Consider the following 19,439-nt stretch of genomic DNA (forward strand, 5'->3'; position numbering starts at 1 on the left):
GTCAACTTGCGTATTGGGATACATTGTTTACATATTGTTAATACTTAGTAAATTCTAGCCTGATAATCATAAAAGTGGATGATAGTAGACCAAACTCTGAAAGGACACAACTGAAGTGGAAATAAATCTAAATGGAAGCTTTAGCACCAGATTAGAAATGAATGAAACCACAGTGAAGAATTTTCATTCAAGATTTGTCTAATAGTGGAATATCCACTTTGCTGCTGAAACATTATCTTATCTACTGAAAGAATTTGATCATCGACACAGCTTGAGGTTTTGTTTTCAGTTTGAAATACAAACAATTCCATACAATTGGTACATTTTAACATTTAGAGCTATTTAATTCCTATCCCCATTCCCATTACGACATGTTAGTCCATATAGTCTTCTATTCCGTCTAGGTATCCTCAAAACTGATGGCATGAACATCGATTGCTCCTTCTGGTATTTTTTTCCTTTTCTCCTCCCCCTTCCTTCTTCTTCTATTCCCCACTCTGGCCTCTTTCCTCTACTCCTCCCCTGTATATCACCTCTCCCTGGTGTTCTCCTTCTTCCCCTTTTTCCCATGGTCCATTCTCCTCTCTTGTCACATTCCTTCTTCTCCAGCCTTTTACCTTGCCCATCTACATGGCTTCATCTATCACCTACCAGCTAGTCCTCCTTCCCCTCCCCCCAACCTTTTATTCTGGTGTCTTCCCCCTTCCTTTCTGGTCTTGATGAAGGGCCTCGGCCTGAAACATCAATTGTTTATTCATTTCTGTAGATGCTGCCTGACTTGCTGAGTTCCTTCAGCATTTTGTGTGTGTTGACCTAGTAGTACTTCTTCCCACTTTTAGTCCCAGTTTCACTCTATCTCCTCTTTCTCATCCTCTTTTAGCCCAAGTGGCATCCCTCTGGAGGAGAGGACAGAGGACAACACTACTGATCTTCCAACAATTCTTCAACTCTATGGCCAATATTCTCATCTAGTCAGTCTGTTGCTGCCAGAATTACCCAGTTAGAGAGGCAACAGAGGTCAAGAGGCTGATTAATTAGTTCTACCTACATGTGCACGTTTCACTTTATACTTTTGGTTATTCTAAATATGGCAGCATCTCATGTTGAATCTCTATTACAGTATGGCCTCTGATATAAGTGCACTGTTTATCAACCAGTCATTAATAAAATACTGTATCTGGGCTGTATTTATTTAAAACACTGTACATCTTTATGATTGGCTACTAAAGGTACTAATTGAGAAAGTTCACAATGCCTAGAAATCCTATTAAAAAGCACTTTACAGGAATAAAAATGCATTTGAACTGACAGTAGAACTTTGTTCTGCTTCATCTTCCAGCTCATGCTCTGGAAGTGTCAGAGAGCACTTGTCATTGTGGGCCATCCAGAGGGCACCTTTTCAAATTTTCTTTAAAACATTGGTCGGGTGAATTGATCATCCAGAGTTGATTTTCTGTTTGATTTTGTAAAGGAACCTATCTAAGGTGTTGATCATGGAATTTTACAACCTGTAGTTTAAGTTATCAGATTTTTCCACATAATGGATCAAAGCTGAGTCAAAATATAATTTAATGTTACATGTTTATACAAACCAGAACTCCATACTGGTGAATGACCTTCCTAAGCAGAATATAGTGATGTGAATTTCACATCAATTGGTACATGATATAAACACTTCCAAAGAGCTTTGGTTATGGTTAATACTACAGTGCTAGCTAGATCCTGGTTTAATAGGCATGACACAGTTGGGAACTTTTAAAACAATCACATGTGATAATCACCCAGAGAATGGAAGAGAGATCACACAATCTACTATAGCCGCAAAATATTACATAATTAGTAAGCAACTACAGTTTAAATAAAGACAGTGAGCTTCAATTGATCCCAAATTTTATTGAGATCTGATTAAAAAAGAAGCTAAAGTTTTAGATGCAATCTGAAAAATATAACCAAATTCATTAACTATTTCTGCATGCGTCTAAGATATATCATTAATGTGGCATGTGTGTTAAATGTGCTTTCTTTGTATTTGTGATTGTAAATTGTGTTTATTTTGCAGTGCATGCAAAGCAAAAATATATCATGAGGAAAACATGTATAAATAAAAAAATTCTGTAACTTGAACTGCATTATCTTGCATACATTAGCAGACATGAATTATTTTTGTTTTAATATTTAATTTTTCACATATTCTAAATATGTTTCCACACTGATAGAGGAAGGAAACTCCATTATGATAGCGTGTATATTGTAAATAATAAAGTAAATAAAAATGTAAGATTGCTAATTATTGATATAAAGGCTGCATCATAGTATAGGTTTACAATGATTTGATTGACTGGATTTTTAACTTTTTAGCTCTTGCATATCCAGTTTCTTCATTGGAATCTCTGTTATTGCATGAAATTATTGATAGGTACCCAATGTCCATTGTATATTAGACAGCATTTTCACACAGTTGTCAATTCATCGTGTATTCCCTGCATCAGCAGTAGTTCTGATGGAGTTACTATAAATAAGATACAGTGTAATGTTTGCAATGCATGTCTCTGTGCGTGTCAAATTGCTGATAACAGTTTCTGTTCTTAATTCATTGGTAGGTGGCTTGCAAAAACAAACTGAAATTTAGATGTTTTTTGTTTTAAAGCTGCATGACTCTACAACTGTGTTCTCTTTGTTCTAAAAGTACAGTAATACAGTAATGTGAACTGTACAGTAACTCCTGAGATGTGATTGTATGTTTCGTATATGTGCTTACCCTTGACATGATAATGTTGTGGTTTCTATAACATAATAAATCATACCAAGGCATTTCAGAGGAGTGTTATCATGTAACATTTGACACTGACTCACAAAAAGAGATAATAGGCTAAATATTGCATCATGGAAATGGGAACTCCGGAGCATCTTATGACAAGGTTGAACGGTTTAAGGAGAGAAATCCAGGGTTTTTTTTTGTTTCAATAGCTGAAAGTAGGGCTTCTAGTCCTGAAAATTTAAAATCAGGGATGAGAAGAGTGAGGAGTTTTGGAACATTAGTGAGTCAGGGTGTGAAGCACCTTCAATTACTCCAAAAGACTGAGGTTTGGTAAAATACTGAAAGGCTTTTATTCGCTGTACAATACGACCTCCACAGTGAGTGTCTGCCCCCGGACTGAGGGGGAGGGGCAAGGCGAACACCTTTATACAGGACTCTTTGGGAGGAGCCACAGGGGCAGTCAGCAGAGGGGTGTGTCCAGACAGGTAACCGAGTTACAACATATAAACATGGTTTACCACAGGGTGGACCAATGGGATTGAGAGATCTAAAATCAAGCATGAGAATTCTAAAAAAAAAATTCATGGCATTGTCAGACTAGGGCAATGTGGGTCAATGAACAGAGGAGTAGTGAGTGTGCATAAGTTGAACTTTGATGTTTGAGCTTTCTCACTGCATTGCAGATCACAAACTTGAATTACCTATTTAACTTAATATTAAATGCAAAGTACTCCCTTTATATGGTTTGTAAAAGGAAAGGTTGACCCTTTCTCTTACAGGAAAGGAATAATTATGCATTGTCTTTAGTGGCCAGGGATTTGATTTGTTGGATGTACTGATTATAAGAGGAAGTTCTATTAATAAGAAAAGGAAAACATGTATTTATACAAAGCTTTTCATGACCAGGACATCTAGACTTCTTTTCAGCCACTGAAGAACTGTTCTATTTAAGGGTAACTACTGTTCTATGGTAGGAAACCTAAAAAACAACTTCTGCACAGAAGGCTCCCACCAATAGCAAGGTGGAAATGATGAGATGATTATTTATAAAAGAGGGATAACTGTTGGCCAGGAGCTTAGGGAGAAATCCCTTGTTTTCCTTCCAATCTGTTCTGTGAAATCTTTTACAAATACCAGAAAGAATAGTTGGAGATTCATCTCAAAGATGGCACCTCTAGCAAAGCAGCATGATCTCAACACTGCTCTGGGATATTTATTTTGTAAAATTATATTCACAACCCTGAAAGCAGGACTTGAACCTATAACTTCCTGATTCAGGTAGCATGGTCTGGTAGCAGGAAATCCTGAACTGGAATTTTGAATTATATACACAGATAAAACATATGAGGTTTGTCTGACTGAGAATTCATGTTGCAGACTTTCCACATGCTGAACATTGGCTTTTCATTTTTTTTTCTCTCTCACGTGCAGAAAACTCAAGAATTTACAACCAAAATGGTGGTACATTTATTTGGAGGGCAAGCATTTACACTCTGTAATCAACCCTGCTGTGAAATTTCAGTGCTAGACAGTCACCTGGCCTCAGAGGAAAAAGGCCCATTTTATTGAAGTGAATTGATATTTAGATTTACCTGCCCATGGCTACACTTGTGAATGTGATGCATGATGGCTGTGTTGATATCTGTTTGAAGGACAGATTACAGTTTTCATCAAAAGTTAATGCATTTTTATCAGCCAATGATCAATGAAAAAAGAAATGCAAATTTTATGAAAACATGCTGAGAAAAAGGACCGAGTATTGGTTGCAATTTCCCTCAAAACAAATTCAGTGCAGTAAACTTTACATGAATACTTGTCAACATTACACAATGGCTTTGGAACAAGTGAATCAATAAATCCTTTGTCTGAATGTTTTGCAGACCTGCCTATCACTATTTCCTCAAAGCTTTTTAGGCCAGTATAGGACAGAAAGACTCTTCTGTTGTCTTGTCTCAATTAGATTCTCTGTGCCTTTTGATTTTTTATGTTGCTCTCTTTTGACTGAAGGATGAATTCTAAAGAGCATATTTCACTCCACCCTCCCTTTTATGCAGCTCTGTGGTTAATGTACTTCTTTGAAAGACATAACTATGAGCTGCTATGTACTGTAGTTCTAAGAAAGCTCTAGAATACCGGAGAGCTCTGAATGGAGCATGTGAAAACTGTCAACTCTGCTTCCAGGAATGCATTTCTTATTCAGTTCTTCCTCCAGATAACCTGATGGTGGTTTTACTAATAACACCGAGAACTAAATCTGTAGACTTTGGAAGTGTGTTTCATGGAAGTATCATGTGTTTCCATGGTGAGTGATTAAATGGTATGGCAGTTCAGTATTTTTTGTATTGAATATTAATCTGTGCTTCTTTCTCATTCACAACCTCATTCCAGCTGCCCCAAGGTTGTTGTAGAACCCACAATTTGTTGAGCATTTATAAGTATAAAATGATTGATAGCAACAGATATAAATTATGCTACAATTTTAAAAAAAGCTTATTTAATAACAATCTCTGAAGCATTTACAATAATGAAGTGGTCTGCCTGCTGAATTTCAGTCCAAATGCAATTGCTAGAATCTGCCTTTTAAAAATAATGTAGTAATATAAGTAAGATTTTACATTTCCCTAGTTTTTGCTGATTGTCAGAGATGGTAATTACAACAAACAGATACTGCAATGCTCATGGAAGTTTTGTTCCTGTGATTACAATTTTAGTTGTAAACGGAATTGTAATCTAGCCAGTGCAATTTCAAATGCACTTTGGGTGAAATTTTCCCAAAGCAGAAACTTGACCAATTATGTTTGAGGATAATTTCAAATATGCATATGATGTCTGAAGTGGTCACATTACATAGAAAGCTCATCAAGTAAGATGACATTCTGATCCTAAAGTTAAATATGTTAATTGATCCTTTGTATCTTCAGACTCGTTGGTTTGTACTTAAATCTTCTTATTCTAGTACAAAAACATTATCAATGTTTTTCTGTTTCTTTTCTCAAGAATGATCTGATGGAATGGCTCTCAATCATTGGCCTTGCTCAATATTACAAGACACTCGTGGAGAATGGTTATGAAAACATTGAGTTTATCACTGATATCACCTGGGAGGACCTTCAGGAGATTGGTATCACAAAGTTGGGTGAGTCGTGGGCATTCTACGTTTGCCTTCTTTTTTTGGGGGATCATTTTAGATAGTTTGTGCTTGAGGCCCATAAATGAACAAAAATGAAAGAATCTAATGATAAAGGAGCAATACGCCCACTTTCCTGGTTCTTTTCAATACTTTTGAATATGTATGTTCAATGGGTTCATAACCTTTAACAAGGTCTGCTGCAGAATGTACAAACATGAATCTAGCTGTTATCTTTCTACAAAACATTACTAAAACCCAGTGGTTAGTCACATGACAATTATTAATGGGATGAAAGACTTAAAGTAACATAGTTCATAATCAACAACATAGAGTTATAATGTACTGAAACAGGTCCTTCAACTAACTCTGTCCATACTGGTAATTAAGTGTCTACTAATACCACTCCCAATTTCCAGTCCCAGCCCAATGCCATTAAATTTTAAGAACATCATAATACTTATTAGATATTGGAAGAGAACCTGTATCCACCAATGCCTCAGGAAGTACACTCCAGATTTCAACCATATAACCATATAACAATTACAGCACGGAAACAGGCCATCTTGGCCCTTCTAGTCCGTGCCGATCTCTTACTCTCACCTAGTCCCACTGACCTGCACTCAGCCCATAACCCTCCATTCCTTTCCTGTCCATATAGTTGTCCAATTTAACTTTAAACGACAACTTCGAACCTGCCTCAACCACTTCTGCTGGAAGCTCGTTCCACACATCTACCACTCTCCGAATAAATAAGTCCCCCCTCATGTTACCCCTAAACTTTTGCCCTTTAACTCTCAACTCATGTCCTCTTGTTTGAATCTCCCCCACTCTCAATGGAAAAAGCCTATCCACGTCAACTCTATCTATCCCCCTCATAATTTTAAATACCTCTATCAAGTCCCCCCCCTCAACTTTCTACGTTTCAAAGAATAAAAACCCAACTTGTTCAACCTTTCTCTGTAACTTAGGTGATGAAACCCAGGTAACATTCTAGTAAATCTTCTCTGTACTCTCTCTATTTTGTTGACATCTTTCCTGTAATTCAGTGACCAAAACTGTACACAATTCTCCAAATTTGGCCTCACCAATGCCTTGTACAATTTCAACTTTACATCCCAACTCCTATACTCAATGCTCTGATTTATAAAGGCCAGCATACCAAAAGCTTTCTTCACCACCCTATCCACATGAGATTCCACCTTCAGGGAACTATGCACCACTATTCCTAGATCCCTCTGCTCTACTGCATTCTTTAATGCCCTACCATTTACTATGTATGTTCTATTTTGATTAGTCCTACCAAAACGTAACACCTCACATTTATCAGCATTAAACTCCATCTGCCATCTTTCAGCCTACTCTTCTACCCGGCCTAAATCTCTCTGCAAGCTTTGAAAACCTACTTCATTATCCACAACTCCACCTATCTTAGTATCATCTGCATACTTACTCATCCAATTTAGTACCCCATCATCCAGATCATTAATGTATATGACAAATAACATTGGACCCAGTACAGATCCCTGAGGCACACCACTAGTCACCGACCTCCAATCTGATAAACAATTATCTACCACCATTCTCTGGCGTTTCCCATCTAGCCACTGCTGAATCCATTTTACTACTTCAATATTAATACCTAACAATTGAACCTTCCTAACCAACCTTCCATGTGGGACCTTGTGGAACCATGCTCTGGGTGAAAAAATTCAAGTCCTTCTAAATCTCTGACTCCTTATCTAAAACATATCAATATTTCTGCTAAGGAGAAAAGTTTCTCACTATCTATCCGCACTATGCTCCTCATAATTTTATATACCTCAGTTAGGTCTCACCTTAACCTTCTCAGCTTTCTGAGCCCTAAGGAAAACAAATTCTGCATATCCAGTTGAAAGCTATAGCTGAAACAGGCCATCACATGGAACATCAAGGTGAATCCCCTTTGCCACCACTCCAGTGTAATTATTATCCTTTTCATTGTGCAGTGACACATATAAGACCTTTCTGATGTTCCTTCTTTACCTAATACTTCCAACAGGCAGATCTCTTCTTCACCTCCCTGAACCCATAACCCCTACTGGGGCTGCAGCTTGCCAGAGTCTTCTGTCCCGGGCCGATAGAAGATCGATCAGCCCTATGGCTTCCATTTTCCCCACATGATTTCATACGTTTTCCACACAAAGATCCTCCCTCTCCCAGGGATGAGGCCTTTCTGTAGCTCTGGGTTTTTACAGGATGGGGTTGCTAGACCCATGCCCAACCCTCCTCCTTTTGCAACCAAGCTTTGGATCATCCATGGTGGAGTTAATAGGCAGATCTAGGATGCTTTTATTCACTAAATACTCACACAAGTGTAATAATTCCACTCTCCAAATGATACTATTTGAAAGACCTAAATAAGTAGTAAAATTATGCTGTTTGAAATTACTCAGACGAAACACTATTTGTACTATGGGGTATGGTTAAATTATAAGATTTGCAGTCACAGTTCTTCACCAATGATCCAAAGACATAAATTCGGATCCTACCACAGCACCTGGGAAGCTTAAATTCAAGTAATTAAATGGCAATCCAGAACTTCTGCTAATTAGAGAGGCTGCTAAACATTGCCCTTTATTCCAAGAGATATAGAGTAGAAAAAGATGTAACTTTACATTATTCTGGTGAAACTGAACCTGGAGAACCTCATACAGATTTGGCCTCCATATTTATGGAAGGATAAACTTGCATTTGGGCAATACAGAGGAGGTTCATTAAGTTGATTCATGGAATGAAAGGGTTGACATACACTGGGCCTACATTGGATATTAGAACAATACAAAGCAACCATATTGAAACATATCAGATTCCAAGAGAGATAATGAGTATGAAGAGAGAGCAGGAAAGTGTAATGAGGCAAAGACTAGATCAGCCATATTATTAAGCGATGGAGTAGGCTCAAGAGGATGATAAGCCTGCCCCGTTCCCATTTCTTGAATCTACTAAATTCAGCTTGGAGAAAACACCTGATTATGGGTCACTCTCTCAGTTCAGAACTGAGTGCCAGTCCTTATGTTCCTTTCTCAAGTGGGACTTAAATCTGCAGACTCTCAGGTGAGCAAACTACTCAATGTATATCTAGTTGCAAGAAGAAAAAGAAACAAAAATAAGGATTGCATTTTAATGCTACGGTAGATATGAATGGAGATGTATAACTGATTGGGGAGGAGGGGTCTGTCTTGATATGTGTTACTGAATGTTTGCAACTGACCAGCTTTTGATTGCAAAGGTCAATGGAGAAAGGGAACTTGTGAAGAGGAAATCTGGCATCAGATATATAATTACGCACAAAGTAATAAAATAAGCTATTTATTTAAAAATCTAGGGAATGGCAGGGCTGCATTGCCCTATACTGACTGGTATAAATAAAATCCTTTCAGTAATTTTACTAAGGAGATTTCTGATCTGCCTTTATTCAGCATGGACTTTGAAGACTGCAGCACAGTACATGCAGTACTGCAGTACAGCCTTTCATTACATTTTTTGTACCAGTGCAGTTGTTTTTTAATCATAGGTGCAGAGAGAACAAGTGCCTGCATTCTTAGTACTTCCAAAGACACTTCTGAAAGGAAGATTTTTATTTTTTACAGTCTTTCAGTACTTTATTTTTAGGGGCATCTCTAAGGTCTCTGCTTTTAGTTACTGCTGTAATGTGGAGAACATCAAGCTGCTACAAGAACCAACATAATCACAATGTTGACGGAGCTAGAAATATGGTGTAGTCCATCTGACCCTTGCTCTTTTCTAAGAGTGTCACAGCATCTTTTCCACACCCATGTGAGAGTGCAGTTTAGATCTCATCCAAAAATCTGCACATTCAGCAGAGCAGCAGACCTTCAGATTACACATTATCAGTCCAGATCTTTGTGCTCAAGTCTCAGGTGTAGATCTTGAAAAAACAACCTTCCAACTCGAAGTGCTACCAACTGGACTGCAGCTGATGTGCAGATACTATGAAGCTGTAAGCACTTAAAAAAACTACACTTTTGAAAGCAAAGTTAGTAACCAGTTTCTCCCTCACGTTTATGATTCATAACGGTTGAATGAAAAATTATTTTTTATGGAGCTAAAAGGCATAGAAAGAGGCTGCTCAGCCCGATTGATCCATAGAACCATAGAACCTACAGCACAGAAACAGGCCCTTTGGCTCTTCTTGGCTGTGCCGAACCATTTTCTGCCGAGTCCCACTGACCTGCACACGGACCATATCCCTCCATACACCTCCCATCCGTGTATCTGTCCAATTTATTCTTAAATGTTAAAAAAGAACCCGCATTTACCACCTCGTCTGGCAGCTCATTCCATACTCCCACCACTCTCTGTGTGAAGAAGCCCCCCCTAATGTTCCCTTTAAACTTTTCCCCCCTCACCCTTAACCCATGTCCTCTGGTTTTTTTCTCCCCTTGCCTCAGTGGAAAAAGCCTGCTTGCATTCACTCTATCTATACCCATCATAATTTTATATACCTCTATCAAATCTCCCCTCATTCTTCTACGCTCCAGGGAATAAAGTACTAACCTATTCAACCTTTCTCTGTAACTGAGTTTCTCAAGTCCCGGCAACATCCTTGTAAACCTTCTCTGCACTCTTTCAACCTTATTTATATCCTTCCTGTAATTTGGTGACCAAAACTGAACACAATACTCCAGATTCGGCCTCACCAATGCCTTATACAACCTCATCATAACATTCCAGCTCTTATACTCAATACTTTGATTAATAAAGGCCAATGTACCAAAAGCTCTCTTTACGACCCTATCTACCTGTGACGACACTTTTAGGGAATTTTGTATCTGTATTCCCAGATCCCTCTGTTCCACTGCACTCCTCAGTGCCTTACCATTAACCCTGTATGTTCTACGTTGGTTTGTCCTTCCAACGTGCAATACCTCACACTTATCAGTATTAAACTCCATCTGCCATTTTTCAGCCCATTTTTCCAGCTGGTCCAAGTCCCTCTGCAGGCTCTGAAAACCTTCCTCACTGTCTACTACACCTCAATCTTTGTATCATCAGCAAACTTGCTGATCCAATTTACCACATTATCATCCAGATCATTGATATAGATGACAAATAACAATGGACCCAGCACTGATCCCTGTGGCACACCACTAGTCACAGGCCTCCACTCAGAGAAGCAATTCTCTACCACCACTCTCTGGCTTCTTCCATCGAGCCAATGTCTAATCCAATTTACCACCTCTCCATGTATACCTAGCGACTGAATTTTCCTAACTAACCTCCCATGCGGGACCTTGTCAAAGGCCTTACTGAAGTCCATGTAGACAATATCCACTGCCTTCCCTTCATCCATTTTCCTGGTAACCTCCTCGAAAAACTCCAACAGATTGGTCAAACATGACCTACCACACACAAAGCCATGTTGACTCTCCCTAATAAGCCCCTGTCTATCCAAATGCTTGTAGATTCTGTCTCTTAGTACTCCCTCCAATAACTTACCTACTACTGACCTTAAACTCACCGGCCTATAATTTCCCAGATTACTTTTTGATCCTTTTTTAAACAACGGAACAACATGAGCCACTCTCCAATCCTCCGGCACTTCACCCGTAGGGAGCGACATTTTAAATATTTCTTCCAGGGCCCCCGCAATTTCAACACTAGTCTCCTTCAAGGTCCGAGGGAACACTCTGTCAGGTCCCGGAGATTTATCCCCTTTAATTTTCCTCAAGACAGCAAGCACCTCCTCCTTTTCAATCTGTACAGTTTCCATGGTCTCACTACTTGATTCCCTCAATTCCATAGATTTCATGCCAGTTTCCTTAGTAAATACAGACGCAAAAAACCTATTTAAGATCTCCCCCATTTCCTTTGGTTCCGCATAAAGCCGACCACTCTGATCTTCAAGAGGACCAATTTTATCCCTTACAATCCTTTTGCTCTTAATATACTTGTAAAAGCTCTTTGGATTATCCTTCACTTTGACTGCCAAGGCAACCTCATGTCTTCTTTTAGCCCTCCTGATTTCTTTCTTAAGTATTTTCTTGCACTTCTTATACTCCTCAAGCACCTGATTTACCCCCTGTTTCCTATACATTTCATACAACTCACTATTCTTCTTTATCAGAGTTGCAATATCCCTTGAGAACCAAGGTTCCTTATTCCTATTCAACTTGCCTTTAATCCTGACAGGAACATACAAACTCTGCACTCTCAAAATTTCCCCTTTGAAGGCTTCCCACCTAGCAATCACATCTTTGCCAGAGAACAACCTGTCCCAATCCACGCTTTTTAGATCCTTTCTCATTTCTTCAAATTTGGCCTTCTTCCAGCTAAGAACCTCAACCCTAGGACCAGATCTATCCTTGTCCATGATCAAATTGAAACTAATGGTGTTATGATCACTGGAACCAAAGTGCTCCCCTACACAGACTTCTGTCACTTGCCCTAATTCGTTTCCTAACAGGAGATCCAATATTGCATCCCCTCTAGTTGGTCCCTCTATATATTGATTAGAAAACTTTCCTGAACACATTTTACAAACTCTAATCCATCCAGACCCCTAACAGTATGGGAGTCCCGATCAATGTATGGAAAATTAAAATCTCCTACCACCACAACTTTATGTTTCCTGCAGTTGCCTGCTATCTCTCTGCAGATTTGCTCTTCCAAGCCTTCCATGCCAACAAGATTTCTATCTCCATTTGTCTGCATTTGGCCCATATCCCTTTAAACCCCTCCTATCCATGTACCTGCCCAAATACATTTTAAATGGTGTAGGTGATTGGCAGTATTTTACATTTCTCTAGTGTTTCCCATTGAAATAAAACAGAATAAACTACTCATTATAGCCACTTTGCAGTACCTACCTCAGCCACTCCCTCTGCCAGCTCAATCCACATATTGACCACCCTCTGGATGTAAAAAGATGCCCCTCATGTCCTATTAAGTCTCTCTTCTCTCACCTTAAATCTATGCTCTCTATTTGATGATGCCAACCCTGAAAAAGACTGTTCATTGACCCAGTCTATGCCACTTATTATTTTATACACTGATTTTTCAACTGTTATGTTGTAGGATGATGTAAATAATGGCAAAAGGCAGGGATATGTTTCAGTGTAGAACAGACATAGGTGAGTGGCAGTATTTTACATTTCCATCATGATTCCCATTGAAATAAAACAGGTTGTTTACTCATTATAGCCAATAATCATACAATGCCAAAATTAGACCACTTACCCCATAATTTTCAATTCTAATTGGAAGTCTGCAGGTGCACCTCTGCAATGCCAAACTTGTATTTTCCTTGTTTGGCTCTTGATTATCTTCGTTAAGAGCACCCTTTACTTTCAGTGTCTCAATGTTCTTTTAAACCACATTTAGATGATATACTGGTATCTTATCAGTATCATTCGCCCATGTTTTTGACATAGTTGGTAGCTTAGTGGTCAGTAGCAGTGATCTATGCTCAATTCCCACTGTGATCTGTAAGGATTTTGTACTTCCTCCCCATGAAAGCATGGGTTTCTTCCAGGTACTCTGGTTTCCTCGATGTACCAGTTGTTAGGTTAACTGGCCATTGTATATTGTCCCATGATAAGGCTAGGGTCAAAATCAAGGTTGCTGGGCAGTGCAGCTCAAAGGCCCTATTCTGTGCTGCATCTCAAAAATAGGTTGTTGTTCTTTTACCCTTGTCCTTCTGATTTTTTCCCTACTCTATCTGTTCTACTGTATTTTCAGAGAACTGTGGTGAGCCACTCCATGAAGTTCTCTACACTGAAAAATCTTTTTTTTTAAATCTTGTATATGCATAGTACCTTCCCAGATATTCTGGAGTGTGTTGCATCCATAGTATTTTAGAAGTATAAACACTATAATAAAGACCAAGTGTTTGTTGCAGGCCAAACCAGCATTTAATTGCCTATTACTAATCACCCTCGAGGAAGTATACCTTTTTGAACTGCTAGTGCTTGAGATGCAGGTATTCCCACATTGACGAGGACCTTGCCTTAGTGATGGTGAAAGAACAATGCTATATTTCCAGTCAGGATGGCTTGTGGCTTGGAGGGCAACTTTCAGCTGATGGCGTCCCCATGCTTTTGCTGCCTGCCTTTCCAGATGTACAGATCACGTTTAGGTGGTGCAGACAAATCTTAGTGGGATGCTGCACTGCATCTTGCAAATGGTACAATCTGCTGCTGTTGTGCATGAGTTGGAATGATTGGATATAGATGGGGTGCCTATCAAATGGGCTTTTCTTAGTATTGTATTGAGCTTCCTGAGTGCCATTGTAGCTGGACTTAACCAGGCAGTTGGAATATAGTTCATCACATTCCTGACTTGACCCTTATAAATGGGGACAAGCTTTGGGGGAAGTTACTCATTAATGTGTATATAGCTATTCCAGTTCAACTTTTTGTCAAATCACTTCCAGCATTTTTTGTTTCCGATGGGGGATGCAGTGATGCCATTGAATGTCAGGACTGATTTTCTTGTATATGCTGGATATTGTTATTGACTGGTGCTTCTACACCACCTGCCAATAACAATCCTTCCCACCTATCAGCCCAGGAATGGATAATATCCAGTACCTAATGCATTTGTTTGTGCACTACAGGGCTGAAATTCTGCAATTATCAGCAAACATCCCTACTTTTCATCCTACTATGGATGGAAGAACAGTAATGAAGCAGCTGAAAGTGGTTGAGCTAGGGACACACCCCCTGCAGAGATGTCCTGTGGCTGAGTGGATTGACATCCAATTACCACAACCCTTTGTACCAGGTGTAATTCCAACTGGCAGGTTTCCGGATCCCACTGACTAGTTCAGTCAATGCTCCTCGATGCTATATGCAATCAAATGCTACCTTGATATCAAGGGTTGTTACTTTCATTTAACCCCTGGACGTCAATTCTGATAATACTTGGATTAAGGCTGTAATGAGGTCAGTAGTTGTATCCAATGATAGTACTAATGATTATCCCAAAGACACACAAAAACCTGTTGGAACTCAACAGGTCAGATAGCATCTATGAAAATGAATAACCAGTCTACGTTTCAGAGAGAGACTGGAAGGGTCTCAGCCCAAAATATCAATTGGGCTGCTGAGTTCCTCCAGTATTTTGTGTATATTGCTCTAGAGTTCTAGCATCTGCAGAAGCCCTCGTGTTTATGATTTGCCAATAATCAAAAGTAGACTGAAGGGACAGCAACTAGTTTGTATCTCTTCAAGGACAAATCATAATTTCACTAAGTTATGTTTTTGGTTAAATTAATTCTTCAACCATCTTGATAACTAGTGTGTTCATTGGAAAGCATTGTAACAAGTGAAAAAGCATTTCATATCTCCCCTTTCCTCTGCTCAATGGCTTTTTACAAAAATGATATTCAACTCTATAGAGCTCAAGCCAATTTTCCTACAAAGTTTGCTGTAAATGTCTTTATTATTGTAACACAAGAAATGCAGCAGCTAATTTTCTCACATTAAGCCTCTACAATATCATAGTGACAAATGTTTCTCTCAGCTATATTACAAGATACATCATTTTGAAAGACACCCTAACTACATCACTTTGTCTTGAAGTCGATGCCGGTACAAATCACCTGGCTCCCAGAGAAAGCAGTAAGTATTGTGAAAGAAATAGAACCAAGGTTCCAGATCAAATAATCTTTATTGATAAAGGAGTTGTGGTGAAACATTGGCTTTGTTCTTTTCCACTGATGTTTCCAGGCTCCTTGCGTGTTTTCAGTTTCTGTTTTAGCATCTGGTGGAGGAGGCAGAGGAATCAAATGGCCTAATTCTACTCCTTTGTCTTATCTGCAATATGTTTCATGTTCATTTGAAAGTGCTTTTGAATGAGAAATCCATCCATTCCTCCCACCCCCATCAGTATTCTGCTGAAGTGCCAAAATAATATTATTGTGAAATTTCTGCAGAGGTAGTTAACCCTACCACCATCTGAATAGGGCTGCTCTTGCAAAAGGTATTCTGTTGTTAACCTGGAAAATGCTGTGTTTTTTCTATTTTTAATCCCATCAGGTCATCAGAAGAAGTTTATGCTCGCGGTGAAGAAACTGGCTGAAATCCAACGAGCTTCCAGATACGACTCAGGCACCCTGAAGAAGAAAACACCACAGTCATTGGAGATTGTGGCTATTGAGTCTCCTCAGGGCGAGAATGCTGAATGCCAGTCTCCAAAAATGTCCACCTTCCAAGACAGTGAATTGAGCAACGAGCTGCAAATGGCCATGACCACGGCTGGCGAGGTCAAGGACCACAGGCAAGCGAGCAACCATGTGACTCTGACTCCGGAGAGCACGGCATACCCTCAGGGGGCTGGCCAGGAAAACAACAATGGCAGCGGGAGCAAGGGCAAGGCAAATGGCAGCACCGTGGACACGCCAGGGGCAGGGAGCCAGCTGCAGAGAGCCGCGCTGTCCAAGAGCCAGGAGAGCCTGGACGCACCCAGCCACCGCGCCGGGTTCACTGACCACCTGGGCCCCAGCAAGCGGGCGCACCGCCAGGGGCTACAGAGGGCCAGCGTGCCCCCAGCACCCGGGAAGCCCAGGGCAGCCGTGGCCCACAGCCAGCAGCACCAAGCCGTGGTCACCATGTCCACATTCACCCCGCCGCAGACCCCGACCAAGCCCAGGCCTTGCTCCCCGCAGACACTCAACGTGCCCCAGGCCACAGCAAAGGTCAAGCCCATCCCGCAGCTGCTGCAGGCCGAGCGGCCCATGTCGCCGCGCTCGCCCACCCACCGGGGCTTTGCCTACGTGATCCCGCAGCCGGCCGAGTCCGAGGGCACGCCGGTGGTGCCGGTGCTGAGGCTCCCGCCGCCCCAGGCCGACGAAGGGGGCCACCACGACCCGGGCAGGCCCAAGAAGCGGGCGCACAGCCTGAGCCGCTACGCCGTGTCGGACAGCGAGCAGGAGAAAGACGAGCTGACCGTACCCGACGCCGGGCCGTACGCCACCATCCAGCGGCGGGTGGCGAGGAGCCACTCGGCCCGAGCGCCGCCGCCCGCCGACGCCGGCGTCAACCGGAGCCAGTCGTTCGCGCTGAGGCCCAGGAAGAAAGGGCCACCGCCGCCGCCCCCCAAGCGCTCCAGCTCCGCCATCTCCAGCACTAACCTGGCCGACGACCTGTCACGACCCGGGACCTGCGAGGAGTCGGCGGCGGACGAGCAGAGGCGGGCCAGCGGCCCAGGAGCGGTGGAGACGGCAAGTGTGGGAAGCGTCCGCTCCATCGCCGCCATGCTCGAGCTGTCGTCCATCGGCGGCGGCGCCCGGGCCCTGTCGCTGCGCCGGTCCTTCAAAGCACAGAAGCTTCTGGAAGGCGGCGGCGGCAGCCCCGCTCCCGCTGCCGAGCCGGTACGCGTCGCCGTGGCAACGCCGCTGGCGGCCGTGAAGCGCGCACCGCGCGATGCCATCGGCCTGGACGGCGAGGTCATCAACCGGCGGAGGACCATCAGCGGCCCGGTCACCGGACTGATCGCGGCTGCCCGGCGGGACAAAATCGAAGCCGAGGCGGCCCGCCAGGGCCTGGCGCCCGAGAACCTGCCGTTCGCCGAGGAAGGCAACCTGACCATAAAGCAGCGGCCGCGGCAGCCCGGCGCCCTCAAGGCCGAGGCCGACCTGAGACCGCAGTCCTCCGGTCTGACGCCCGCCGAGCTGAGGAGAGCCAAGGCCAGGTCGGGGCAGGAGTCAGCCGCCTTCCACCTCATCGAGTCCAGCACGGTGAAGCGGAGGCCGAAAGCCCGGGGCGCCGAGTCCCCACCGCCCGATCACCACCTCCACAACGGCACGGCCGCCTTCAAGAGGAGGCCCGCGTCCGACATGGCCGAGGGCGAGACCTACCCGAGCTTCCTCACCGTCGGAGACCTCCCGCGGAGGAACAGCGAGCACGGCACGCAGGCGGCCAACGGCGAGGCCCGGAGGCCCGTCAAACCCCCCGTGTCCCCCAAACCATCCATCAGCCAGCCGGCCAAGAGGCCCGGGCCGCCCCCGGCCACTCGGAAATCTCCGCTGCCCGGCCCTGCTAGTCCAGGTACAGCTTACATTGTTAATCACATCTCCATCTCTATCTATCTATCTATCTATCTCTCTCTCACTCTCTCTCTCCCTCTCTCTAACTCTTTTTATTCCCACCCCTGAAAGTAAACTCGCCTCTGATACCGTAGCAACCGCGTCAAGAGTGTTTATACCCTCACTGTTAGGCCCGCCCAAAGGGCCGGCACTGTCGTTGGTATTGGATCATTATTGTCACACGCACAGAGAGGCGGTGAAAATATTCTGCTTGTAACGCTATTCATTTTATATTTGAGGTAGTACAAAAAAAATATCAGAATCAGGATTAATATCACCGGCATATGTCGTGAAATGTGTTGTCCCTGTGGCAGCAATGCAATACAGTGCATAATTGTAGAGGAAAAACTGTGAATTTGAGTAAATATAAATAGATAATAATTCAATTAAATAAGTAGTGCAAAATTAAAATTAAATAAAAGTAGTGTGCATGGTGATGCACCTTCAATTACTCCAAAAGACAGAAGTAGGGTAAATACTGAAAGGCTTTTATTCGCAGTGAAGTATGATTTCCAGCTTCAGGTGTTTGCGGGTTGGGGTCTGACTTGTCGGGTCTGACTTGTCGGGTCTCGCTCTAACTTGTCGGGGTCTCAGAGTGCGTTCCATGCTTTAAAATTACTGCGAATAAAATTGATGCACCTTCAATTACTCCAAAAGACTGAAGTAGGGTAAATACTGACAGGCTTTTATTCGCAGTAAAATATGACTTCCAGCATGCTGAGTGTCTGCCCCTGGACTGAGGAGGAGGAGCAGGGTGAAATCACCTTTATTCAGGGGTCTGTGGGAGGAGCCACAGGGGTAGTCAGCAGAGGGGCGTGTCCAGACAGGTAACCCGGTTACAACATATATATATATATATGGTTTATCACACATGGGTTCAATGCCCATTCAGAAATCGGATGGCAGAGGGGAAGAAGCTGTTCCTGGATCATTGACTGTGTGTCTTCAGTCTCCTGTATCTCCTTCCCGATGGTAGCAATGAGAACAAGGCATGACCTGGGCGATGGGGTGCTTAAGGATGTTTGCCACCTTTTTGAGGCACCGCTCATTGAAAATGATCTGGATAGTACAGAGGCTAGTACCCATGATGGAGCTGCCTGGTGTGATGGTAGAGGCAAATACATAAAAGATGTTTAATTAGGTACATGGATGTGAGGAAGACGCAAGGATATGGACATGGTGTAGGCAGGAGGGATTGGTTTTTGGTTGTGTATGATTTGCTTTTTGGCTGGTTCGGCACAACATTGTGGACTCCAGGGCCTGTTCCTGTGCTGTACTATTCTATGTTCTACGGTGGAGCTAACTAAGTTTGCACATCTCTGCAGCTTATTTCAAACCTGTGTGGTATTCCCCCGCCCCCATACCAGACAGTGATACACCCAGTTAGAATGCTCTCCACTGTGTGTCTGTAAAAATTTGTGAGTAGTCTTTGGTGACATATCAAATCTCCTCAAACCCCTAAC

At 42.5% G+C, this 19,439-nt stretch overlaps 1 protein-coding gene across 4 annotated transcripts in view; it reads left to right on the forward strand.

The window, feature by feature from the left end:
* caskin1 (CASK interacting protein 1) overlaps positions 1-19,439 on the forward strand; it is a 740,245-nt gene that overhangs the window by 709,599 nt on the left and 11,207 nt on the right. For all 4 annotated transcript variants that reach the window (XM_063059322.1, XM_063059323.1, XM_063059324.1 and 1 more), the window contains 2 exons: positions 5,756-5,894; positions 15,929-17,938. In XM_063059322.1, the coding sequence (XP_062915392.1) occupies positions 5,756-5,894; positions 15,929-17,938 (2,149 nt within the window). The remainder of the gene's footprint in view (positions 1-5,755; positions 5,895-15,928; positions 17,939-19,439) is intronic.

Source organism: Mobula hypostoma, chromosome 9, assembly GCF_963921235.1.
Source record: "Mobula hypostoma chromosome 9, sMobHyp1.1, whole genome shotgun sequence".
In the NCBI taxonomy this organism is placed as follows: Eukaryota; Metazoa; Chordata; class Chondrichthyes; order Myliobatiformes; family Myliobatidae; genus Mobula; species Mobula hypostoma.